Source organism: Eptesicus fuscus, chromosome 12 (genome assembly GCF_027574615.1).
Source record: "Eptesicus fuscus isolate TK198812 chromosome 12, DD_ASM_mEF_20220401, whole genome shotgun sequence".
NCBI classification, from domain to species: Eukaryota; Metazoa; Chordata; class Mammalia; order Chiroptera; family Vespertilionidae; genus Eptesicus; species Eptesicus fuscus.
The window spans coordinates 82,857,640-82,882,634 of NC_072484.1; the positions used below are offsets into that span (position 1 = coordinate 82,857,640).

General features: G+C 56.7%; 1 protein-coding gene across 1 annotated transcript in view; it reads left to right on the forward strand.

Annotated features, from left to right (window-relative positions):
• CTIF (cap binding complex dependent translation initiation factor) overlaps positions 1-24,995 on the forward strand; it is a 232,976-nt gene that overhangs the window by 83,827 nt on the left and 124,154 nt on the right. Inside the window, exon 7 of the mRNA XM_028155629.2 lies at positions 4,568-4,643. Within this exon, the coding sequence (XP_028011430.2) occupies positions 4,568-4,643 (76 nt within the window). The remainder of the gene's footprint in view (positions 1-4,567; positions 4,644-24,995) is intronic.

Consider the following 24,995-nt stretch of genomic DNA (forward strand, 5'->3'; position numbering starts at 1 on the left):
TATTACGCTTTTATTATTATAGATTACAACATCACACGTGGTGATTCTGTGTTTTAATTAACTTTCTGAGGAACTGCCAGTGTTTCCCACAAGTGCTGCCTGTTTCACCCTCCCACCCGCAACATACAAGGGTTCTGATTCCTCCACCTCCTCATGAACATTTGTAATTTTCCTTTTTAAATTGTACTCATGGCTTTTTCCTTCCGAGCCTTCCCGGCCCACTCCTGTCTCCCTGCCGCTTTGGGTCTGAACGTAAGTTGCCTGCCTCTCACCTGGCCTCCTGCTGCCTCTTCCTGTCCCGCCCACACCTTCTCTTGGCAACGCTGGTCTCACCACAGTGTGATGAGCAGCCACCTGGGAGGGGCCCTCATCCTTCTTTCAGCGACGAGAGGTTACGAGGCTCAGAGAGGCCGGACTTCACCCAGTTGCTCGCCCAAGTGGCAAAGCCGAGATTGAAGGCCTCTGATGCCGTCCAGTGTATCCCTGAATCGGCCTACTCCCTCAAAACTTCATACAAAATTGTATGCACATGCATATTTCTAGGGAGAGGTGTGTCACGCATGTCAGCCTCTCCCCGGGGACGGAGCCTCTCACCATGCCCTTTTTTTTTTTTTCATTGTCCTTTTTGTGTGGGGTGTGAGCACAGGCGGGTTCCATCAGAACTTTTGGGGTTGTTTTTTGGGCGGGTCTAGAGGGAAGATGGCCTTGAGCATGGAGCACCCTATTAGAAGGCGGTAGAGCAAAGCAGAGGCCCGGCCCAAGGCTCCCCTGGCCCCGCCTCGCGCCGTCGGCCTGCTCACTGCGCGCTCAGCCCCTCAATCAGCAGCAGCTACCAGTTTCCTCCTGAGCTGCTGCTGAGCAGGGCTGAACTCACGGCTGAGTGTAGGAAAGCTGACCTTCCCACGTTCAGGAGTGGGTTTCCAGCGGAGGGGATGCTCCCATCTGCCTTGTTGTGGGTGAGGTTGAGCGTGGGGTGTGCCATGTTGCATTTCTGAAGCCCAGTCGCTGGGCCCCTAGGTGCCCGCATGGTGCTGGGTACTGTGAGGATCCCGATCTCTCTCTCTCTCTCTCTCTCTCTCTCTCCCCTTCTCCCCCCCTCCCTCCCTCCCTCCCTCTCTCTCTCTCTTTCTACATAAAACACAGCCCCCTGCCCAGCAGGACTGGTGCTATGAGAAGGAAACACTCACCTATTCATGACTGAGACTGCGCAGGGAAATGAGGCTCGGTGTGCGCTGTAGACACTCAGAGAGCGCGCACTGTGACATCAGCTGCCAGGCGCGTCGTCACGTGACTGCGAAGGGGTCAGAGGGGAGAGCGCTCTGGGAGGAGGACCTGCCTGGGAATGGCTTCGGGAGGGAGACACAGCATATCCCTGGGAAGCGCCCATCTCCCCCGTGTCCCTGGGAGCACGTGGATGGTGAAACCAGAGGGGAGACAGGCCCAGAGGACAGAAGGTGTCGGATGGGGAACGCGTGTCACAGTCAGGCTTTCCGAGGGCCTGCACCAGCTCCCACAAGTGAACATAACGGAACACTGGTTGGCAGTGGCCACAGATGACTCAGGGGAGGAGAAGTTCCCGGTGCTGAGGACCGTGTCCCCTCTGCCGCCAGAGGGACCGGCCACAGCCCCTCGCCAGCTGCAGGCCAGGCTCACCGGCTCACGGGAGCCTCTAGGATTTGCTGATAGTCACCGGGGCTCCCTTCGTCACCTCGTTCTGGCCAAATGCTGTCTCATCCCGCTCCCAGGGAGTCAGGTGCAGCGTCCCGAGGCCGCCGTGTGGCTGGGCCAGGACGGTGTGCCCTCAGAGCCCGGCAGCACGGGGCAGACTCCCCGTGCCCAGCCACGGCAGCATCTCGGCAGCAGGGCACCACTTCGTTGCCAAGCTTCCCAGGTATCCACGGAGGGACAAGAATCAGAAGCAGCTGTTGCCTTGGAAACCCTGTTGGCAACAGTGAGTCAGCTGGTCTCCATCAACCTTCTGCCCTCAGCCTGCAGTCATCCAGGGGGCGTGAGCCCCGGACGGGGTGGGTCTAGGGCCAGGGGAACACAGCCCCCCCACCCCCCCCCACACACGCGCACACACACACACACACACACACACACACCACCCACTGCCGACCCTGGGGCTGTGACGGGAGAGCGGAAGGCCAGGCCTGTGCTGTGCTAGGCTGGGGCCTGCATGTGCTGGACCAGCGGGGTACACAAACATGACTTAGGGGAGCGATGTCAGCCATTCTAGTCGGCCAAGTCCACGGGCCCCTCCTTCCCCCCTGCCCTGGCACAGATGAAACAGAAATGACCACAAGCCGCTGGTAGCTTCACAGGCCGGCCTGTCTCTACCAGGCAGATGTGTTAGTGAAAAGGCGGTTGGCTGTTTCTAGACCTTTCTTGATTTCAGAGAGGAAGGGAGAGAGGGAGAGTGATAGAAACATCGGTGATGAGAGAGGATCATTGATTGGCTGCCGTCTGCGTGGCCCCTACTGGGGGCTGAGCGGACAGCCACTGTATGTGTCCTGACCAGAAATTGAACCGTCACTTCCTGGTTCATGGGTCGACACTCAAGCACTGAGCCACACTGGCCAGGCTGTTTCTAGTCCTTTCTTCGCCTCATCTGCAGCCCAGCACATTCCAAGGCCAGAGTGGGGGGCTGAGGGGCAAGGACTCATCCTCTTTTCCCTCCTTCACTCCTCCTGCCCCAGCGTCACCTGCCAGCCCCCCCGTATCCTTCCAGCCTGGCCCACCAGATCATCTGTTACCCACCCCTGGCACCCTCTCCCCCTACTCCAGCCCGTGAACACTGATGTCCTGCTGGCATCGGGCTGCATTTAGCTCCGGGCCCTGCTGCCCTCTGCCCGGGACATTCTCCCAGATTCTCTGCTTGGCCAGCTCCCGGCCCATCTCCCTCCCTCTGCTCAGACTGTTGTAGACCCTGCTCTTCTGGGTTCCTGAGGCGCCCTCTCTCACCCCTGACCCAACCCTGCTGTGGCCGAGGGCCCAGCCCGAGCCCACACAAAGGCACTTGTGCAATGCGGCATGGGTCACATCGCCAGTTCTCTTCCTCCCGGCCTTTGCTCCTTTTTGCAGCCACCCGGTTTCTCTTCCGCAGGGTTCCAGGGCCCCTCTGGCCATAGGAGTTTCTTGACACTGATCTCATGCTGCCCCCTACTGGTGCTCGGGCGTACCGCCCTGTCCACTGAGACTAGGACTTGTTTCCTAAGAGCTGTGAGCTGGCTGAGGGCAGGACCACGTTGGGTTCATTGCCCATGACTCCAAAGGAGACTGACAGGGCCCAAAACGTAAGAGATGCTTGGCATATACTGAACCACTAAACAGACTACTCCGAAGTTTAAAAGTTGCATTAACTGCAGCTAGAAAACGCTGGCACCAGCTCCTGGGCAGCCCTCGCCCTGCCTGGGTCACTAATGATAGCATCACAGTAGTAGTCGCTAGTACTGCGCACAGGGCAGGTGAGTACCGTCCTCAGTGCTTGCCTCGGATTCTGTAAACTCCCCACCACCTGGCCAAGTAGGAGCTGTTACTCTCTTCACTTCGGCAGATGAGGAAGCTAGGAGTGAGTGACCGGCATGAGGCTGTGCTGGCTCCAAAATTGATGTATGTCCTTGGTCACTGTGCTGCTCTTCTTCTCCAATAACAATAATAACAGCAATCGTAGTATTAGAAGTAGAGGAAGTACGACTAATAGCAATACATTTACCTTATTTATTTTATTATCATTTTATTTAACTGCCTCCTATATTTACCATGAGGATATGTTGACTGTTAAATATGGTATATTAAGTGTGTGTGTACCCATGCACCTGGCAAGTTCTAAGCACTTCGATACATTAATTTAATCCTCCGCTCCCCTTATCATGTTAGACATTATTAGTTATCCCAGTTTTTCCAACGAGGAAAGGGATGCAGAGGTTAAGTGACTTGCACAGCGTCACCCAGTTAGTAAGGGATGCGGCAGGGGTTCCAACCCCCGGAGTCTGGTGCCAAAGTCTACACCTTCAACGTGCAGGAGACGTGGACCTTGGGCAGTGAGTCAGGGTGTGTCTTTGGCCTGAAGGGTCACCTGGCCACAGAGGACATGAAGACCAAGCGTCGGTGTCTGAGTGGGCAGGCGGGCTGGCCCAAGGTCAGGCCAAGGAAGAAGGAAGCCCCACTGGGGCCTGTGTGACCTTGAGGAAGCTGTTCCCTCTCCGTTCATTTCTCTGTGGTGTACTGGTCAAGGTGCTCGGCTTTTGCAGAGCTGTGACAGGTGTGGAGGGTTATCAGCAAGGAGTGTGTGGTGCTTCTGTGCCCCGCCCTCAGGCTGGTCTCAGCATCCCACCTGCATGAGTCCTTTGTCCTCCACGGAGGCCTGTGTAGCCAGTGGGGGCGGGAGGACAGCATCTCCAGGGGCTCCAGGGCATTTCCTCCTGGCAGGACAGGCTGGTTCTGCAGGCCTGGAGGGAGGGCAGGACCAGGTGTCGCCCGATGGACCCAGCTCTTCCTGTTTGCCAGGCGGGGCAGGACACAGGCAGGTGCCATCCTTTCAACGTCTTTGTCTTTTCTGCTCCAGGTGTGGAAAAGGGAAGCTGGAAGATGGGGATGGGATCAACCTGAATGACATCGAGAAGGTCCTCCCAGCCTGGCAGGTAGGCACAGGGGCAGAGTCTCACACACTCCCCTTCTCCCAGGTCCCGATCCCGAACCTGGGCCTGGGCCTGGGCACTTCTGCTGGCCCCTACCTCCAACAAAGCATCACCGGATGTACCATGTGTGGGCAGGGGCGGCTGCCTCCACGTCCATAGGGTCCCACTGTGATGAGTGCAGAGGGCCCAGTGGCCCTCAGACTTAACGCCTGTTGTTGATCTCCAGGGAGCTCTAGCTTCTCTCTCACTGGGAGTCACACATGGGACGCACGTCACCCTGAGTGGTCCTAGTGGGAGGGCCTCGTCAGAGCTCAGATGCCGACACGTGGGTGCCCATCCAACCCCTGCTCCAGCCAAAGCCAAGGACTCTCTATCCTGATGGTCCCCCCTGGCTGTACTTCCACAGCAGGCAGTGCATCTAGGGGGTGAGTCACACAGGGCTATCCCTCAGGCACCCCCATCTCTGGGGCTCAGCAGCAGGGCGGACAGCAGGTTGCCCCATTTTCCCAGCATAGTTCTCCACCCAGGAACGGCACCTAGTTGGTCAGCAAGGGCTGATGTTCCTCGTAATGGCAGCAGAGGGTGAAGGTCAGGTGAGCTGGGGGAGGTGATAGCCAGCAGCTAGATTTTAGCGCCCACAGCCCATCGGCAGCTTCAGGTGCGCTGAGGCTAGCCAGCACTGCTCCCAGGAGCTCCGATCTTGGGTGGGAAGCTGGAGGCTCTGAGCTCGGTGACATGGTTTCTGGGGGGACATCAGTCATGGTTCCAGGCTGTGAAGCCATACAGCAGGGTAGAAGCTAAAACCCAAGCAACTGGGCTTAGAATGGGGTTTTAGGGGCCCCTCCTGCATTTTTGGTACCTCTGCTGTGAACTGCATGTGGGGTGGAAGGGGTTGGCTGTCGCGCCGTGTTGACAATGATGGGGACCTTCCAGCCCCCATCTTTTGTAATCCTGCTCCCAGTGTGGCCCAGGGTCAGGTGCACCTGGTGCAGAGGCCATGACAGTTGGCTGCGCTGCAGTCAGCTCCCACTAGAGGGCGCCAGCGCACTGCTCCAGAGGCTCCACAGGCTGACATTTGCAGTGGGAAGTCCCTAGTCCCCAGCAGCCAAAGGTATCCATCCTTGCCTTGGCGCTCAACATGTAAATGGTCCCAAAAATGACCCAAAGCAACACTCAGGCCCTTCCTGCCCTGAACAAGGGAGCGGATGAGGTAGTAGAAGAGGCAGCCACACAAAGGTGTAGGGACGCACCTGTTTGGCCCAAATGTCCCCTGCTGTGCAGAGGCCTGACATTCCTCCTGGGAGTACGCCCCACACTCCCTCCTGAGACCCTGGGACCACGTGGCAGCTCCCAGGAGGGCACACCTTTTAAGCCTCTATCAGCTTCACAGACAAGGAGGGTGCTTGCCCACCAAGCGAGGGGTGCTGGTGGCATTCCCCTCCCCCAGACGGCTTCGCCTGGGCCTGCAGGGGAAGCTCCCGCCAGCGTGGGGCTTGGGAGTTACCGCGTGTTGGCTTCTGCCCTCGGATGGGCAGGCACTAGCAGCCTGAGCTGAGGGACCATGGAGCCCCGTAATCCAAGCCAGGTTGTGCTCCACGAAGTTCACTGTGAAGGTGGAAAGTCGAATCTGAGTAGGTCCTGTCCTCACCTTCCCGCCCCTCACCTCTGGCCGGTGGCTCCTGGGTCCCCCTAGCGCAGGGGCCCAGGCCGCGGGCCGCCCGGAAACGCAGCTTCCCTCACCCACCGCCGTGCTTCTCTTTTGCAAAACCCCAGAGGAGAGCCATTGCCGTTGACCTGCCCTGTGCCTGGCCCACGCTCTCTGAAAGGAGACTTTTCGATCATTTTTTCTGACTTCTCTGTCAGACAAATATTATGTCTTGTTTTGTTTTGTTTTTTTTCCGACAATAGGAACTGCATAGTCCAACTTATTTCCCTTTCTGCCTTCCTGTTAGGAAGTTTTTAAACTAAGTTCTGTGTCTGCCAGGCTGCTCTCTGGTGACTGACCCAGGTCAGTCATGTATGATGTGTGAGTCCCGTGGGAGGTGGGCACGGCACGCACGCTGAGCAGAAACATACCTGAGTCTGGTGGCATTTCTGGGCTCATGGATGTGCCCAAGGCACTCCCTACGGAGGGGTCCAGGGGGAAGGTGACTCAGGGTTTCTGACCTCAGGAGAGTGTGCCCAAGGCACTCCCTACGAGGGGTCCAGGGGGAAGGTGACTCAGGGTTTCTGACCTCAGGAGAGTGTGCCCAAGGCACTCCCTACGGAGGGGTCCAGGGGGAAGGTGACTCAGGGTTTCTGACCTCAGGAGAGTGTGCCCAAGGCACTCTCTTCACACAGGACCCCGAGAAAGGACAGGAGACCAGCAGCTGAAGGAGGAGAAGTGAGACTTGGGGTTAAGCAGCCGTTCCTATGCTTGGCCCCAAGTAATAACAAGATGAGAACCACCCTCACACCTGCATGTACATGCACAGGCATACACAGGCACATGCGTGAGGAACCTGAGGGATCAACAGGCTTTCAGAATGAAAACCACTGCGGGCCAGAGTGATGGCCAGGACTCCCCCTTTGCCACCGAGCGCTTGGCAGACTAACATGGGGGCTGATGCAGGAGCCGCCTTCTTCCAGCAGGGGGCGCTGGTGCTGTTTGGAAATGGGGTGGGTGGACGCTGGATGGAAGCTGTTGTAGCCCCATTCCCAGTCTTCCAGATGGGAAGGAGTGACTTTATTGTTCCCCAGAGCTATGCCAGCTCTGTTGCCAAGTCTTCTGGAAACTTCCAGGATCGCTAACCCACAGGCATAGGATTATTAACATATCCCGAGACGCTGGGATATGCTAAAAATGTGAAAATCACGTGAAAAGCCCTCATTCCTCAAGGCCCTCTCCTTTTCCCCAAAGTGCCCTCCAGGTCACTTCTCGGTCCCACGGAAGGTACATTCTGACCCCGTCCACTGGGTCTGCCGGTATTGCTCGAGCAGCCTCCTGTGAGCCAGGCGTGGGCTTAGCCGTGACAGACGGAGTTCAAATGCAGGGGGCGCTGCCTTTCCCGAGGACGGGACGTGGCATACTCCCACTGCCCCCTCCTGAGCATCCAACAGTGACTGCCTCCCACCCATGCTCCGGGGACTGTGACGGCGTTCTCTTTCTTATCCCGCTTATCCTCACGCCTTCCCTGTGGAGCGACCCAGCTCTTCCCGGAGAGCTTGGCTCTGCTCAGCTGTCACCTTCCCAGGAGGGCCTTGAGCACCCCTCCCCGCCCCACTTGTTCCGTGTGGCGTTCCTCACGCCTGTGCTCTATTTATGTTGGGGTCTGCATTCTCGCCCTGGAAATCAGCTCCGCACGGGTGCATACAGGGGCCCATGAACTACGGGGTGACCGAGTGCACCCTGACTGGCTCCTGCCCCAGAGGGACTTGGCCCCAGCACCCCAGGCCAGACGCTGTGCCTCCCCCTCGGGTTCCCACGGATCCAGTCCTGTCTGGGCTGCGTGTCGGCACATCGTCTCTGAAGGCACGTAACTCCCTGCGAGGCAGAGGTATGGCTATCGTTGACATCTTACAGACGCGGAAACTGGGACCAGATACCTCGCCCCAAGCCACACGGCTTATCAATGGGGCGTGGGGGTTGGAATTCAGGCCGCCCGACTCCTCCGCGTCCTCCGCGGAAGGAGGAAAAGGCGCTAGAAAACTGTTCTCATTCTTGGCGACCGTAGTCACGTACAGCAAGTTAGTGGGGAATGTCCTTTCCTTAACGAACGGGAACAAGATCGTGGGTATCTTTTTTTCCTTCCGAAGGCACTAAAAATGGAGAGAGAGACTGGGCGGGAGAGACCCCTGCTGACAGCCTTGAAAGAGGAAGAGAAATGACTTTTCCTTTTTTATTTTTTATTTTTTCAATGGGAAAGGTTCCCAGTGGCTTCTTTCTCATGCCTGTGACCCAAGACTCGTCCTCAGCTCTCCAGGAGGCGTGCTTACCTGGGAGAGCCCCTCTGCCTTGTGGCCACCCCGCCCCCCCCCATGCTTCCTCCTCAGGACAAAAATAGGCACCCCTACAACAAAGGACAGCTCTTCATAGCAGCCGCGGCTTCCTGTCTGAGGCCGCCAGGTAGCAAGGCCCCCTGGGAATGGGCAGCGTGCTCTGTGAGGCCAGCCTGTTTGTGTTTTTGTCATTTATGAGTCTCTTTACAAGACATTATTACTTGGGGGGGCGGGGAGAGAGGACTTTGTTGGTGACAACTGGGAACGTTCCTAGGCAACAGGCTGTGAGGACTGGGTTGTGGCAGGGCCTGGGGCGGGCAGATTGCCAGGAGCAGGACGGCAGGTAGCAGGTGCGTGCATTCTGGCTCCGGGTCCAGAAAACATCCTCCTTCCTCGTAGGCCAGACTCACGCGCCCAGAACACAGCAAGGGCCTTAGACAGGGGTCGGCAGAAGGTGCTCCACCGGCCAAGCACAGCCTGTTTCTGCAGACAGAGTTGGGGGCGCACAGGCGGCGGCGGGGGCGCCCAGACACCATTAGGGGAGCACAGAGGCGCACAGCGGCGTCCGAGGCACACAGCCGTACCGTTCACTCCTCTGCCCACTGTCTGGGGCCGAATTTGTGCGACCAGGCAGCGCTGGGGATTGATGACATGGACCCTAACCACCAGCAATGCCTTAAACACGTCCTCTCGGGGCCCTCACAGAAGAAGTTTGCCGAAATTTGGTGGAGAATATAAACACAGAAACGCCCTGAGAGCTGAGGCAGGTGGCGCCATCCTCAGGTGCCTTCCCCGGAGCCCTGGGCGAGCCCTGCAGCTCCACACACACACCTCGGCGCGGTTCCTCGTAACCACTCTCCGAGCCCCCGTGCCTTCACTGGGATCCAACCCCCGTCCGACTTGCATCGCGAGGCGGTGCTGAGGGTCCTGTCGACCAGGTCCGAGAGGGACAGCTGTTGGTAAGCCAGAAAACACGCTGCAGAGGTGGCGTGGTCTGGTTACACGGACGCGAGCACAAGGCTGTGAGCTTGACACACAGGAATGTGCCTGGGAACCGCCCAGCAGGTCCCGCCTGTGGGGTGGGGGTGGGGGCGTGGGGAGTGGAGGGCGGAGATTCTGTTGAGTTTCCCCAGGTCCTTGTCAGACTGACATCTTAAAAAATAACCGTCTGCCTGCGTCGACCTCAGGCCGAGGGAAGACCCGCCTCCCGCGCTGTGTTTGTCCCCTCGACTTGCTCACATTCCTCACCCCTGTGTGTCCTGACCTTGCCCTCACCCCGATCGCCCCTCTCTCGTGGCCCTGTTCACATCTTACCTCCTCCGTGAAGCCCTCCTGGGCGAATCAGACCACTTCCGTCCCCAGAGATTGGGGGCATTTGGGGGACTTGATTCCAGGCCGGTCTTGAGGTTGTCTGTTTGTTTCCTGCCTCTGTGTGTGTTTGCACTTCCCGGAGGGGGCAGACCTGGCCCTGGGCCTTGGGGGTGGCCGGCGGGGGGCGGGGAGGGTCTGTGGAGAGAAAAGAGAAGGCCTGGCCCCGAGGATGGCAGAAGTGAGCAAGCTGGGGCTCCCAAGAAAGGGGGCTGTGGAGAACGGGGGTCCAGGAGTCCTGAAGGGACGTTTCCGTAAGCAGAGAGCATGGACCAAACAGGGACCCGGCCACGTGTTCTTGAGCCAGGAAATGCGTGATGGAGGGAGGATTTAGGCAGCCGGGGGGCTCGGGCCCAGTCAGTCCTGCCTGCCCTGCTGCTGGGACCCTTGGGGAATTCCTAGGATGCACACATCTTCCCACAGTGGCCAGGGGAGGAAGTCCTGTTACTTCATTAGGGACAGGCCAGGGTCCTTAAGACACAACTTGCTCCATGAAGAGGTTATCGGCTTCATGCCCTGCAGTGGGCCTGACCATCCCCAGAATCCTTTGCTCTGTGCCAAAGGGCTGGATTAGTCAGGCAGCGGCGGGGAGGGGCGGAGCACTCGGGGCGAGGGGAGTAACAGGCCCAAGTGAGGCCAGACTGACGTCTGCGTCTGTCTCGGCCTTGGCTGGACAAAGGTCATCTCATCAAGAACCAGAGCTGCCTCCCAGCCCTGCTTGGGAGTGCCCTGGGCGCGGGATGGGGAGGTCAGCCGAGGTGCCAGGGCGCAGTGCTGGGAGCAGGCCCTCACCTGGCCTACGGGACCTTATCTACGGACGCTCAGAGGCAGGTCTCCCTCCTGCACACGCTCACCCCCAGTGAGTGAACAGCCCCTGCAGGGGAGGCCCGGAGCCCACTGTCCGTCCGTCCATCCGTCCGTCCCTAGAGCCGCTTCCAGAGCTGGTTAGCACCCGGCCCTGCTAACCGGGCCGGGCCTGCTTAAACAAGTCTGCATCCTGGCCTGGCACCTTCTCTGCTTTGCCCGTGGTCAGTGGAAGGAGCACCGCGGCGGGGTGGGGGTGGGGAGGGAAGAGGGAGGTGTTGCTGAGGGTGTGAAGCACCATTATTCCTTTATTAGCCAGCATGCCGTTTCTGGTCGCGCGCTCCTTCCTGGCGGCGGTGAGGTCGGGGGCGGAGAGGCGGTTATTTTCGTTCACCCCAGCCTCTCTCACCGGGAACAGCCGGCGGCCACCGCGGAGGGGGCAGGGGCGGACGGGCCTACGTGCTCTGCAGCAGGCGTTTGTGAATGGGCCCCGGCTCCCAGGCCGCGCTGTCGGCGGGCGGCCCCCCCCCGCCTGGGCGCGCGGACTCTCACTGGCTGGACCCCGTTGTTTCTGGCACCGCAGAGGCTGGGCGGGAGGAAGCTTTCTTCTGGCCCGAGAACAATACCAGGGTCAGCCCGGGGACCTCCCTCCTACACCCTCTTCCTTCCATTGTGAGCGCCACACAATCCCAGGCCGCTGGGCAGGGAGCAGGAGAGGTTAGCAATGTGTGTGACGCCTCTGGTCTGCCTCCGCTTCCCAGGCTGGGCCAGGGTTCTGGAGACAGCAGATGGGCAGACAGACCAAGCCTGTGTGCGTGGCCATAGGGTCCCAGGGCGCTGCAAGGGCCTGCCAGCAGGGTGAGGCCGCCGGCTGGGTGACACCCCTCCCTCCTCTGGCCCCACTGAATCATAGCTGTCAGGGCTGAGAAGGCCTGCCCCCGCCTTCTGCCCGTCACCCCGTTACAGACAAGGAAGCCGAGGCCCAGAAAGGTAAAGGTTCTACCAAACGTAGCGCTGGGCTTAGAAGTCTTCATTGATTCCCGAGGCCCAGAGGAAATGCCCAAACTTGCCTTGACCACCAGGGCCCGCCCGCCTCCCAGGCTTCTCCCCTGTGACTCCCCACTGGGGCTCTCGCCTTGGGACTAGTTAACAGGCCCTTCATCCAGCAGCACCGGTCCCCTGCCTCACACGTCCTTCCTGCTTCAGGTGCCGGCCTGCCACAGGCCTGTTCTTTGCAGGTTGCCTGAGGATCACCTCCTCCGTGCAGCCCTCCCTGATAACCCACTTCCTGATGCGTCATCTGGGCTCCTCCAGCGTTTGGTATCTATCTGTAGAAGGGCTGCCCCTCGGCGTCATCGGTGTGTCTGTCTGCCTCTTCCACACACACGCACCTTTCCCCGCGACACACACTCCAGATCCTCAGGGCAGAACACACGCACCTTTGCAGCCCTTAAGACAGTGCTTCTCTGTGTTGTCCTCGGACCAGCAGTGTCAGGGTCAGCCGGGAACTTGTTAGACGTGCAGATGCTTGGGCTGACCTTGACTCCGACTGAATCAGAAACGGGGAGGGGAGGGGGCAGAGAGCTGTGTCTCCAGCAAGCCCTCCAGGCGATTCTGCTGCCTGCTCAGGTTTGAGAGCTCTTCATCACTTTTTTATTCCTCTCTTTTTTTTCTCTTTTCTTTATTATTTTGTTGTTGTTGAGATACATATTTGACAAACAACCTTGTGAACGTGTAAGGTGTACAGCCTATTGATTTGATAGATTTATATGGCAGTACGATCGCCATTGTAGCATCAGCTAACAACCATCGTCACACAATTATCATTTCTTCTGCTGTGGGTAACCATTAAGGTCTAGCCTCTTAGCAAATGTAATGTTTATGAGACAGGTCTGTTGTCTGTCTTAATAATTTCTTGAGTAATCGACAGCGCCTAGTCCCTTCTATTTGCTGCCAAAATGTCTTGTTGTTTGTTCTCTTACAATTGTTCTGCTCACATGAAGGACAGAGAATCGTGCCCTGTTTGACAGCCAAGGATGTGGACTGGCAAAGGGTTGGGTGGTTCAGGAACAACACAGCCCCGCAGACTCCGGTGCCTGTTCCTGTCCCTGGCCAAGCCCCAGATGACCCGTTGGCCCCGGCAGCCCTGGGTGAGCCCCTGCGGATTAGGGTTCCTGGGGAGCTCGTTACCTCCCTGCCCATCCAAGGTAGAAACCTCAGGGGAGCCCCTGGTGACACCGCGTGTTTGCAGGTGGTCAGAGCCACCCCCCTGGGTGGAGATGTGGGCAGCCTTGGTCAGAGACGGAGGGGAAGCCCTGGGCTGACCATTCTGGCTCTCCTCTTCGGATTGTAGCCCTTCTGTGTGCAAAGTTAACCATCCCCATACTGGTCGGCAGCTGGTGGTGAGGGCATTTGTCCCCGCGCCCGGAGCTCCTGTGGGCAGCGGGCAGCGATCCTGACGCGTACGTGGTGACAGGAGGAAGCTGAGCTGGGATGAAACAACAAACACTAACTTCTGCCTACAAAGGGAATCATCAGAAGTTGACATTAAACAGACTATAAATAATAACAGCGCCGTGGTGGCCGGCCCAGCTAAACAGACGATGGAAAGGGCAGATCTTGCCGTCATGTCCAGAAAACAATGCTGGCCTTTCCCTCCGGGGTTCGGTGCTCGGACTCCTGAGCAAAGGGCTGAGGCGGGCAGGCGACCGCCCCAGGGACAGGTGATCGTGTCCTGCCTCTCAGCCTCGCCTTCCTTCCCGCAGTGAAATAGCAGCCGAGGCTCTGCCACCCAGCCCTGTACCCTCCACCCACTCTTGGGGGTGCTTCTAGAGCAGGGTGGGCGACCTTTTTTCTGCCAGGGGCCATTTGGATATTGGTGGGATCATTCGTGGGCCATACAAAAACATCAACTTAAAAAAATCAGCCTGCTCTATTTGGCCAAACATCTCATTAACTCGCCCCCAATGCCTTGGCAGGGCCAGACATTCCCACCCCTGCTCTAGAGGGAAGACCTTGCTGGATTCTTAAAGCTCATGCCATCCTGTGTTCTCCAAAGACCCCCGCCTTTCCTTTGGGCGCCCAGCCCCGGAGGGTTCAGGAAGACGGTCGGCTCCCGGTCACATGGTCGGCTCCCGGTCACATGGTCGGCTCCCGGTCACATGGCGGCATAGGCACCTCCGCTCCCCTCCCAGGCTTCTCTCGTCCCCAGAGCGTAGGCAGCAGGAGGAGTGTTTTCAGTGCTGATGGGGAATTGAATTCAGCGTTTTGCTGCTTGTGGCTTGGCACGTGTTCCTTTTGGGTCCCAGGGGTCTGCCTGCCTGGCAGGGATCCAGGGAAAGGTAAGGGTGGCCTCACGCTCCGCTGGGACGAGCGCCTGGTGCCGTGGCTGCCGCGCTGAGGATTCTGGGATGCAGTCGCCCCCGAGGCCACGGGCTGTCAGCCCTGTGCGGACTTGGATTTCACCCTCTGCCCCACGGCCCGTGTCCTCATCTCCGAGTGAGTGTGAGAGCAGATGGTCCCGTAGCCGCTGCCACCTCGTGCGTTCTGTGGCTCTAAGTAACAGTTAACCCAAACTCTTTGGCACAGCGAGATGCCCTTGGTGCCCTTGGGATTTCCAAAGGTGAGCCGGGTTCATCCCTCCGTGGGAGCTGGGCCCTAAAGATGTAGGTCCATCTGCCTACCCAGTTTTTCCAAAAGTACCTACCTGGAGTTCATACAAATTAAATACACTTTAAAAACACCAAAAATTAAATAATACTAAGTAACTAAATTAAATAATACGAAATAATTAAACGATAGTTTAAAATACCACAAGTTAAATAAGGCTAAGAGGCCTACAGCAGAACATAGCCATGCCTTTCCCCATCGCTTCCCAGTCTACTGGTTGCATTCCTCAAAGGAAATGCTGTCACTTTTTTTGGATGTTTTTTTTTTCTGCTGTGCCACCATATTTCTAATATACATAATGTCTATTATTTCTAATTTTTATATACTGTTCTTTTAGGCTGTTTCTTTTAAATTCTATCGATTTTAGATGTTGTCTGCAGACTTCCTATTAAGGTAGACAAGAATTTTGTTCTCGTCTTTCTCTTCTCGCTAATAATTGTGTGAAATTTTTAGTCAGATGATTCCTTCGTTACTGAATCCTAATTTTCTATTTTGAAAAAAGAAATCAACGTACAGAAAAGTTGCAAAAACAATACAGAGAATTCCTGTATTCCTTCACGCAGATTCCCCAAGTGCTAACATTTGCCATGCTTGCTTCAGCATTCTCTGCACAGTTTTTTTTTTTTTTTCTTGATCGTTTGAAGGATCGATTGCAGAAAAGAATGCTACTTCAGCCCTGTATAACTCGGTGTGTTTTCCTAAAAGCAGGGACATTCTCTGACATAACCAGCTTCATGATCGAAAGTGGGACATGAACACTGGTATGATATACCCCGTAGGCCTCGTTTACATGTTCCCTGTTGTCCCACGAAGACCCGTTAGCCCTGACGTCGTTCTGTTTTCTGATTTAGATGATCACACTTTGCTTCTAGTCGTCACGTCCCGTTAGCCCCCTTGAACTTTCTTGGTCTCTCAAGACCTTGACTTTTCTGAAGAGTCCGTGCAGGCCAGTGGTTTTGTAGAATGTCCACCCGTTTGGGTTTGTCTGATGTTCCCTCGTTGATTGAACGTACGCAGTTTTGGAAAGAATGCCGCGGAGGAGGCACCCGTCTTCAGTGCGTGGCTTCGGGAGCGCACGGTGTGACGGGACGCGGCTTCGGCCACCTGTTCAGGGGGTGGCTTCCAGGCCCCGCCACCACGGTGACCCTGCCTCCCTCCGAAATTTACAAGTGTCTTGCAGGAGCCGTTTGATGAGACTGCGACTGCACCGTTTCTGTGGTGGCTTACCCTCCAGTGTAGCACTCTCGGATGGCTCCTGCCTGCCGCGTCATCAGCTGGTTGGCAGGCGGCCACTTTTCTGATTCCAGGTGCATTTTTTAGTTGGCTTTCTGCTGTGAGAAAGAGCTTTCCTTCCCCGCTATTTACCTTTTATCTACTTACTATTTATGTCTTGGCTTATCGACTGTCACTTCATTCTAAGAGCTGTAACCCACTACTCGTATTATTTATTTTGACACTCAGATTGTCCCACATTTGACCAGTGGGTCCCGCCCCCCCTCCGCCCCCCCCGCCCCATCTTGTCTGTTTCTAAAATGCCCTCATTATTTGAGCACTTCCTTGCCTGCTGGCACCAGAAGTTGTTCTGGCCTCTGGGGACTTTGTCTCGGCCGCCCTGGAATCCACCAATGTCCAGGGAGCCCTGGCACTTGTCAGTGATGGGGTTTGGAAACCCAGATCCAGGTGTAGGTGTGCGTGTTGCTCCTGAATCCCCCTGTGTTCCTGACCCTCTCCTCTCTCCCATCACCTGAGCCCGTGTCCCGGGTCTCCTGTTCACCTTCTGCAGAAAACAAACCTGTTTCCTGGGCGGGGACTGAAGAGTCCTCGCAGGGCTGTGCGGGGTGGGGAGGGGCCCGGGGAGACATGGGGAGTCCCACACTCAGACTTTCATCCAGTTCTGCTATTTCCTCCCAGCCCCCGAACCTCGTCTTCATGGTACCTGAGCCCCTGAGCTCTGAGCTCCGGCCAGGTTTGCAGGCTCAGTCGGCACATTGCTCATCAGAATCCCTCTCTTCCTTAAATTTGTCGAAATCTCTTTTCTTGGTCCGTGTGCTTTTGTGGGTTCATGACCTTTTTCATTGATGCGAGGGGCAGTTGTAATAAGCACATGTGGCTCCTCCACCAGGTAGAGGCGGGCGTCTGATTTGGGTGGATTTGGGTGATCAGGGAAATGGGGAGAGTGTGGAGGTGACCCCGAGCTCAGCGTGCTTGTGGGGAGTAGCAGTGGGAGCAGATGTTTGCATCTGGGAATAGAGGGGTGAAACGATCTGTCTTCTGAGTCCAGGCATGTGGCTGAGGCCTGACATACTGTCACTGGGATTTCCATACAAAGGGGGCAGCAGGATGTACCTGAATGCTAATAAATAGGTCCTTTTCTTGCCTGTTGTTCAGAGACCGCTAAGGGACACGCACACACACACACACACACACACACACACACACACCAGCTGTCTGAGGGGCCCTGGGGAAATCTGCTTGGATTCAGACCTTACAGAGAAGCTTGCTCCCACATGAAGGAGATGTGCTGGGGGAGAGGGCTTTATTGCCCCACATTTAGCACAGTCACACCCTGCCTTGCTCTGCACTTAGCCCCTCTGGGGGGAAGGCTCCCCCAGCAAGCCTCCAGGGCTGGGAGCAGGGCTGCTGTCCAGCACCACACCTGGGACAGGGCTGGGCGCACGGTTGGAGCTCAGCAAATCACAGACCCATCGGTAGCCGCTAAAATGACAGCCAATGTGTGAGCCAATCTGTGCCAAGGGCAGGGTCCCGCACCTCTTACAGTTGCCCCTGAAAGCCTGCAGGGCGCCCGGGCGCCAGGTCGTGTGCGGGCCTCTCTCCTTGGGCCTTCCTGAGAAACCGGCCCCACCCACCCCAGTGGTAGTCTGGCTCCAGAAGGCCTCGTAGAAGGGACGAGCTGTCCCTGCCTTTGGCCAATTTGCATCTCAGCAATCCACGCATTCTGCAGTTCCTGAAAACCGTTTGTGTGGGACTTCTGGTGGCTCTAATCTCCCTGTCTGGGAGTTCCTGTGCGTTTCCGGAAATGTTGCAAGAAGCAAGTGTGCCCCGAAGGGCGGGCAGGGCACTGTTGCTGGCGTGGGCATGACACCCTGTGCTGAAGGGCGGCAGCCCGGAGAGCCAATGGAGGGTGATGGAAGCTAGTCTGCGCAGCTCCGTCAGCGGCTCCTGTCTCCGGAACACAGAGCCCCGAAGGGCACAGACCGTGGGTGCCGCCTACTTCCTGGAAGTGCCCTGTTTCCAGCCGATCACTGGCAAGGATTCCTCCGTTGACACACTGTGCTCAGGCCCCAGGTGCAGGATGCAGCTGAGGTGTGCTGGTGAGGGGAGAGGGCCAGGTGAGGGTGGGCCCCGACGTGGGAGACCTGAGAATGGACACCTAGACCGGCTGGAGAGAATACACCCCCTTGGCTGCTTCCGCCTGGGGCAGGGGTGAGGTATGGCCAGCGTCAGGCGACGGAGCAAGAGCTGAAATCTCCCCAGTTGTCCTCTTGGCGACCACCTAGCCAACATCCTAAACCACCAGGGAAGCATTCTCAGCACATCGTGGTCCGCAGGGAAACTGAGGCCCCTCCCCATGGGAAAGGCCTGCCCCCAGGGACCCTCGGCCAATTCCGCGCCGGATGGGGGCCCAGGATGCCCGGGCGGGCGGCTGCTCTCCCCACACATCCTGCAGTTGTATTTACGAAGAATTCTGATGACGGGTCCTGGCATAATTCACTCTGGGATCTCACTAGGGATCAGCAGCAATAGGTGTCTTGGAAAAGGCTTCATCACTAAAGCGTCTGCATGTAAAACACTCGGTAGACAGATAATTGGGAAAAAGAAGAAAAATCACAGCCAGAGCAGCCTCTCCGTCTCTGACCCCGCCTCCCACGCGAGCAGAATAGCAAGGCCACCTCCGCGGGGAACGGCAGCCGAGACCCCTCCCCAAGCCGGGCACCCGCTGTCCCGAAAGAGGCGGGGGACGGGCCTGTCGGCACCACGGGGAGGGCCTCCTGCCCTGTCCTCTGCACACCGCCCTCGGCAACGACGCCCCAGCCTCGTCCGTCTCTGTCCGATGCTGAGCTGTGGGGCAGGCCTGGGAGGCCTTCTTGGCCCCTGAAGAAGGCTTTTCGGAAAGCATTCTAGTCCCTGAGCCAACCCAGCCGCCGGCCAGTAGGGCCTCTTTGTGCACGTTAGGAAGAAGCGGCTCCTTCCTCAGACACTTGACGGCCCCGGCCGACCTGGTCCAAGTGGTCCGAGTGTGTGGCGACCGAGAGGCACAGAAGCCGGGAACATCCGCAGCGAGAGAGAGCCACCCGCCCGGAGAGGAATAGCTGGCAGCCGACGAGGCGGGTACCGGTTCCACTTCTTCGAAAGGAAGGCGTCGCGAGGCGGAAGTGTTACAGGCTGACACAGTGTTCGTCCTGACGGGACTCTCAGGGTCGTCTCCCCAGCGCCTTTCCTTCCGGGGTGGGGAGCTTGAGGCCCAGACAGATGGCCCTGCTCTGGGCACAGCGCTCTGCTCGGCCCCAGGACAGGCGGTGAGCTGAACTCTGCAGGCGGCTGTGGTCAGAGGCCCACGCTGGAGAGAGCTGCGAGCCGCCCCGGCCCACGCGCCGCCCAGGCCCACGTTCAGGGGTGGTTGGCAGAGGAGAAACGCCGCTGCCACATCCCCAAATTCTTCAGAGACCCTAGTGCGTGACCTCATTCACCTGTTCTGTGAAAGGCCATCCACTTAGCGCGTAGATGCTCTCATGGACATGGACGTGGTGTTGGGTCATGCCCGTGAGCCGTGTGTAGTGCATTTTGAGGAATTCATCGCAAAGATCCCCAGCAAAGTTGGCCCTGAGAAGCAGGCATTCGGTCAGCAGAACCTTCGTAGCCTGGCCCTCACCCCACCTGGCCAAGCCGGGCATGGTGGCTGGTCAGGGGCGTTTGTCCCTCTTCCACCTGTCTCAGCATTCGTGTGCGCACACGTGAATACGCACACGCAGTGTCCTCCACAGCGTGCCCTCCAGGTCAAATGAGAAACATTTGTGTGGCAAGCAGAGAGAAGATGTTCCTTTATGTGGCCTTTCCTGGCAGCAAGAAAAGGCGCATTGTTCCAGAGGCTGGCGCAGGCTGGTGTGTGCTCAAGGAAACGCATCACGCCCTCAGCGAGGTCCTCTCAGGACACTTGAGCGGGCGGCAGCCCCAGGATGGCCACGTGCGTCAGGCTGGCTCTCAGGTTGGGCAGCGGCACAGGATGTCCGTGGGCTGGAGGAGGAAACCAGATTGGTGGGAGATAGAGGGTCAGACCAGCCAACCCTGCAGACAGGGCCGGGCGACCTTCCTGGGTCGCCGGGGAAACTGGGCACTGGCAGCGGGACCGTCCATGCTGCAGGAAGAGATGGCCCCAAGACCTCGGGGCAGTTCCAGGTCCAAAGTCAGTGACGAACAACATCCTCCGTCAGTCCCACCAGGAGTGTGGTGTGAAGCTCGGCTCCTCTGCGAAGCTCAGAAGACCCAGTTTCAAGGTCTCTGAAATGAGGTGTTGTGCCCCGCCCCCCCTCTCCCCCCAATCCTTGCTGCATGTTAAGAGTCCACAGGGGAGCTCTTTAAAAAATACCCATGCCCGGCCCTCACCCCAAGCAAATCAGAATCTCCCGGTGCTGGGTCCTGAGCATCGGTTAGTTATTTTTACTGCTTCCCGGGCAAATCTAATGGGCAGCCAGGGCTGAGGCCCTCTGCCCTAAGGCATTAAGAATTTATCCCGTCATGTAAAGTGTTTGCATATAGAAAAGCAAGGGGTGCCCTAGCTGGTTTGGCTCAGTGGATATAGAACGTCAGCCTGCGGACTAAAGGGTCCCGGGTTCGATTCCGGTCAAGGGCATATGCCTGGGTTGCGGGCTTGATCCCCCAGCGGGGGGCGTATAGGAGACAGCTGATCAATGATTCTCATCCTTGATGTTTCTATCTCTCTCTCCCTCTCCCTTCCTCTCTGAAATCAATAAAAATATTTATTTTTTTTAAAAAAGCAAGGGGTTAGCAAGCACTTAATCCAAATTTATAAAACATGAGTGCAAGGACCTCAGTCTTCTTGCAGTCTTCTTGATATTGATTACACTCGGCCTTGCCCAATACTCATGTAATTTCTATCTGCCCTATAAAGATGTAGGATTCCTGCCCTGGCCGGTGTGCTCAGTGGTTAGAGCATTGACCTGCACACCGAAGGGTTGCAGGTTCGATTCCCAGTCAAGGGCAGGTACCTGGGTTGTGGGTTCGCTCCGCAGCCCTGGTTGGAGCATGTGCAGGAAGCAACCACTCAACGTGTCTCTCTCACATCGATGCTTCTCTCTCTCCCTCTCCTTCCCTTCCTCTCTCGATGGAAAAAAATATCCTTGGGTGAGGATTAACAACAACAACAAAAAAGATGTAGGATTCCTTCAGAGCAGGGACTGTGTCTTATTTGCCATGGTATTTCTCACAGATGGTGCTCTACCCCCACCCCCATCTCCATCCTTTACCAAAACCAGTCCACTTGTTTCCCAAATGCTTCTGGACTGTCCCTCCATCCCTCTGCCACTTCCTTAGTTCCTACATTAGCCATGTCTTGACTCTTGCCCTCACTAGTCTGCCCTGCGTTGGGCTTACATCCCCTGAAATCCATCCTCCACATCACCCCCAGCCTGATCGACAAAGTCTGCAAATCTAGCTGTTTTGCTAACAGGCGTCGGCTTTTCCTGCCTCCCCACCACACGGAGGACCAAGCTTCTGGCATGCGAGACCTCCCCAGTCTAGCCCAGCCCTCCTTCAGCCTTGGATCCCACATTTCCCCCATCATGCACCCTCTGTAGCGGCCACACGGCAGCCCTCACTTGGCTGCGCTGTCATGAGCCGGTGCCTGTCCCCATCCCATCCCCTCCCTCTCTGACTCGAGGCAACACGTAGCTCCCCACTGACCCACGTGACAACATCTGGAGCGTGCACAGTCCCTAAATCTTCTCTCTGGACCCATCCATTCTCACCATCCACCACCCCGTCGCCCCAGTTTTCTAGGGCCACCCTGTGTTCCTGCCATTGTCATTTTTTGGGGGGTTGGCTGAGGTGATAGACCATGAACAGGGAGTGGACACTCACAGCTGCCCTGGGACACAGCACAACACGCTCAAGACCCAAAGTCATCCTCTAGGCGTCGGCACAGGCTCTCTGTCCACGCCAAGCTGGATGACCTTGACCAGAGTACCTTTACTTCTCCATTTCCTCCTCTCCAGAACGGGGGAGAGGAAATTCGCCCCCTGCCTGCCGCCGTCTCAGAAGGTTGTCATGAGAATCAAGCAAGACGATCCCTGAGGAAGTGCTTGGAAAACAGAGAGGCACCAGTCGATCTCGGGGCTTCTGCGAGGGCATCCGTACACGGGGGTCGCCTACGGCAGCTCATGGGGCCCGCGGGGAGCCACTCGCCGGGAGCACCACTGCGCACGTGCTTGTGAGCAGGGCAGGCACGTCGGTGGCGACTCCGGCTTCTTCCCTCAATGGTTTCATAAAAGGAATCGAGTGAAGGAAACGTCTTGGAATAGACAATCTTCCTAGCCTCCCCCAAAATAACTCCAGTGGAAACAATTGTGGTAACATCCACTCTGCAGTTATTGTTCCAGCTTATTGCAACATGGGAACTAGCTCCGGCGTCTCCAACTCAACTGGGAATCGGCTTGACTTCCAGAGGCCTGGAGACAAAGAGCCTGTGCTCAAGGGCCGAGTCTCCACGGCCACCGGAGCCGTAGACAGTCCCCGGCTGTGTACGGTGGAGCTTTTCCTCCCCACTTCCCCTGGGGGGTCACGTTTGCTGGAGGCCGTGGTGTTTTCCCATAGATGACTTGGGGGGCGGGGGGGAGGTCGTTGCCAAAGGAATTTATGTGACAATACTTGAAGTTCTGGTTTCCCTCCGTCCCAGATTCGAGAGCTCAGAATGGTCAGTGACTCTCTCGTCCGGATATCATCAGTCCCCTCCTTTGAAAGATCTTTTTTTTTTTAATATATTTTTGTTGATTTCGGAGAGGAAGGGAGAGGGAGAGAGAGATAAAAACATCAATGATGAGACTTTTTGATCGGCTGTCTCCTGCACGCCCCACACTGGGGATCGACCCCACAACCCAGGCATGTGCCTTGACTGGGAATCGAACCGCGACCTCCTGGTTCATAGGTTGACGCTCAAGCACTGAGCCACACCAGCCGGGCTGAAAGGTCATTCTTGATGCTCCATTTTTCGACCTTCCCTGGTACTCATCTCCCCCAGCCCGGGTTACACCCTCCTCTGGTCTCCCCGCCTCTGCCACTCCTCGTACCAGTCTTTCCTCCTGAAGGAAACTCAGCACTTTGGCCCAGTCCCCATCCCATCCCCTCCCTCTCTGACTCGAGGCAACACGTAGCTTCCCACTGACCCACGTGACAACATCTGAAGCGTGCACAGTCTTCTCTCTGGACCCATCCATTCTCATCATCCTAGAATCTTCTCTCTGGACCCATCCATTCTCATCATCCACCACCCCGTCGCCCCAATTTTCTAGGACCACCCTGTTTTCCTGCCATTGTCATTTTTTCCTTTCCCAAGCCCTGAGCCTGTTAATTGTGCGGCTGCGTGATTTAATTTTCTACTTGTGTAAAAGTCACGTTTTAAACTTCTTTCTGTCTCCCCATGAGTAAAGGCCGGTTTCCTGCGTGCCTCTGTCTGCCTGCAGATCCCGCTCACGTGCACATGCTGATGCAGTGGGTCGGGGTGCGGCCTGAGCCCCCGCCTTCCTGACCAGCTCCCGGGTGATGCTGACGCTGCTGGTCCATGGACCACACTTTAAGTAGCAGGACCTTATTACTGTGGTTCCCCGGGGCGTTTTAAAAGAGAACATGCCCGTATTCCACCCTCAGACCTTCTGATTTTATTGGCATGGGGTACCACCCAGACATGGGGATTTTTAAAATCTGCCCAGGTGGTTGTAGTGTGCAGTAAAGTGTGGGAGTCACTATAGTGTGGATATGGCTAAGCCTGCTTTGTATTTCATCTGTGCTTTCCTTGTCTCTCTGCCTAGACTACAAGCCTCCTGAAGGCAGGGCTTTCATTTTGGAGGATTGATTGATTGATTGATTGATTGGCTGGCTGGCTGATGATTGAGTATTAGTCCGTTAGGAGCTTTTCTGATGATTAACCAGTCTCCACAGAGTATGCATTTAGCCCATAGGAAACCATACTAGATGTCAAGAGGAAAACAAAAATGGGAAGGTCTTGGGTCTTGCCAGAGCATGGTACCGAATGCACAAGACCAGCCTTGGCTGACGGGGACTGCCCGGGTGCGGGGTTTCAGGGGTCCTGGACGTGTTTCGTCCCCCCTCCCCTTCCCAGAGGGGGGAGATAAACCTACCACGCTGGCGCATTTATTCCAAAACCACTGTCACTAATTATTTTTGGTTTTCCCTTTTGGTCTAAGGCTCTCAACTTGACCTTCATTTAGAATCACCTGGAGAGCCCCAGACCAGTCCAATCAGAGCTTCTGGGATGGGAGCTGGGCATGGGGATGTTAGAAAGCTCCGCAGGGGCTGTCAGTGAGCAGCCTGGACTGAGGGCCTCAGAACTAAGGTTTTTATTGTTTGAAATGTAGATATAATCCTTTTATCCTCCTCTTAGTGGATTGAGTTGGTCTGGCCCTTCCGGGAAAGCAAGTTGGAACAGCAGTGGGGGGCAGGGTGGAGGGGCTGTGAGGATGCTGGGCACCTAGCAACTGCAAAAAGTCACCACTAGGGGGTGCTCAGAGAGTGGAGCCAAAATGCTGCCACATGCACTTGGCCTCTGGAGCCCAGTGAGCAAAGGGCCTCCCACCAGTTTTTTATAAATAAAGTTTTATTAGAGCACAGCCCTGCTTCTGTGCTATGCTCTGCTATGGCTGCTTTTGCTATAGAACCAGAGAGGCGAGCAGTCGTGACAGAGACTATGTGGCCTGCAGAGTCTATTTACTACCTCGCTTTTTACAGCAAGCGTTTGCCAACCCCTGCTCTAGAGTTGGCCCTGCCTTCCTTCCTAGCTGCAGTTTATGCATCAGCTGCAGATGCTCAGAATTTTAAAAACCACTTCTTAAACTCTTTGTAATCTTTTAGTTGCTATTAAGCCAGAGTGGACTGTCCTGATAGGAGTCTGAGAATAGGTCCTGGCTGGGCCAGGATTGGCTGTCCTCACTCAGCCTGGGGTGGCCGGTGCTATAGACTGCTGCCCTCAGGCCGCAAGCAGCCACTTTGGGTCCCTCTGGTGGGCTGTACAGATGTCACAGCCCACCCTACGGGCTAGGAGGTGGATGGTTAGGAGGCCCCACATTGAAATCTGACAGATTTAAGAGGTCGGACAGACTGGGCTAGGAATGAACTCCTTCCCTGACCAAGGAGGGTGAGTCGGGTTGAGGGGCTGCAGGAGGAAGAGGCTTTGGAGATGGAGAGAGGAAGCGGGAGATGAGAGCTGTGCTTGATCAGAGAGGAGGGCGGCCAGGAGATGCCTGCAGCCTGCACTTCCAAGTCCTGTGT